Here is a 1429-nt window from a genome sequence, read left to right as displayed (position 1 = left end):
GGCGCTGCGGGTGCTGTGCCGGCCCCTGAGCCCTTCTGGGCGGGTTTGGGCGCTCTCCTCTGTGCGGCTGGGCTGGGAGGAGCAGTCCTGGGGGCTGAGTGGGCAATCCCAAGAGGAAGGGCTGTGCTGCTTGCCTGGCTGCAGTTAAGGGAAAGGATCCAGGGCTCCGGGGTTGTCCTTCCTGGTGCTGGTCATGGTGTGACCTCTCCGGTGTGCAAGGGGAGGACGGGGCTGGGCCCTTGGAGGTGCAACATTGGTTTTCCTGGCTGTAGGAGCCCAGCATCCCCATCTGAGCCGCCATCCCCTGCGCATGCTGGGTTTCCGTGCCATTAGCAGCTCTCCCCTTGCACCAGTCACCATGCCGTGGCTGGAGTGGGTGCTGGGGGAAGCGAGGGGACAGCTTGGCAACGTCACAACCTCCCGAGCAATAAAAGCCAGGGAGTGAGATCACCCGGCGGCCGGCCGTGAGTCAGCCTCCCTGTGCAGCCCTGCCCGAAAGGCCCCAAGTAATTCCAGCCACCAACATGGTAGCCCCTGGCTCCTCGCACACCTCCCCTGGCCCCTGCCCAGGAAAATCCTCCTCTCTGAAGTTATTCTGGGACCTGGCGAGGGGGAAAATCTGATGCAGCTGGAGCTGGGTCATGCCTCGGCGCGAGGTTCCTGGGCAGGAGCTCCTCCGGCTGGTTTGTCCTTTGATTCTCACCCAGCGTTGTGCCAGCAGCGCAGCTCTGAGATGGCCCCGGTGCGTCGTCCTCCTCTGGTGCCCATCCCTTCCCTGTGATCCTACAAGAGCCAGGGCTGAGAGCAGCTTGGCACTAGGCTCTGCATTCCCTTCCTCAGTCTCATGGTGATCTCCGGAGTCCTTAAAAAAAATACGAGAACTCGGTTTTGAATGCTAGGTCTGCTCATCCCTCCTGAAGTAGGAGCAAAGTCCAAGGGAGATGCAATGTTTAGGGGCATGGAGCTGGGCCACCGCTCTCTGGGTTTAGATGGCTCTGCTGAGACCAGCTTCTCCCCCTGAGAAATGGGAGATGGTCACCACTCGAAGCAGCATTATCCCGATTTCCACTGAGATGGGAGCATCAGCTGCCTTCTCCTGTTGCAAAGCATGATGCAAATTCCAGCTGTGCTCACGGGAAGGCCCTCGATGCTGCTGGAGGGGCTTGGGATAGATGAGAAATGGCCCTGGGCATGGCTGCTCCTTGGACCCTTCCTCAGGGCCCCTGTGTGGAGCTCCAGGCTGTTTCCATCCCCACCTCCAGGATGGGACGTGATGTGTCAAGGGTGTTTCACCGGTGCTCACAGGATGCATGCTCTCTGCTTCAAACAGCTCATGCTGCATATTCAGAGGCAGCAAGGACTGAGTGTGTCAAATGCTGTTGTTCCTGGGGTGGAGGATGCTGCTCGAGTCCCTCTTGCCCTTCAAGCT

General features: G+C 59.8%; 1 protein-coding gene across 1 annotated transcript in view; it reads left to right on the top strand.

Moving 5' to 3' along the window:
* Nucleotides 1-358: 358 nt before the first annotated feature.
* The window catches only part of LOC103913902 (ras-related protein Rab-11A-like), a 4187-nt gene continuing 3116 nt past the window's right edge, over nucleotides 359-1429 (top strand). The window contains exon 1 of the mRNA XM_009320483.1: nucleotides 359-441. Coding sequence (XP_009318758.1) covers nucleotides 359-441 — 83 coding nt within the window. The remainder of the gene's footprint in view (nucleotides 442-1429) is intronic.

The sequence above is a fragment of the Pygoscelis adeliae genome, unplaced genomic scaffold (assembly GCF_000699105.1).
Source record: "Pygoscelis adeliae isolate BGI_AS28 unplaced genomic scaffold, ASM69910v1 Scaffold153, whole genome shotgun sequence".
NCBI lineage: Eukaryota > Metazoa > Chordata > Aves > Sphenisciformes > Spheniscidae > Pygoscelis > Pygoscelis adeliae.
Note: the sequence above shows the minus strand (reverse complement) of the source record. Positions and strands in the feature narration are given on the sequence as shown.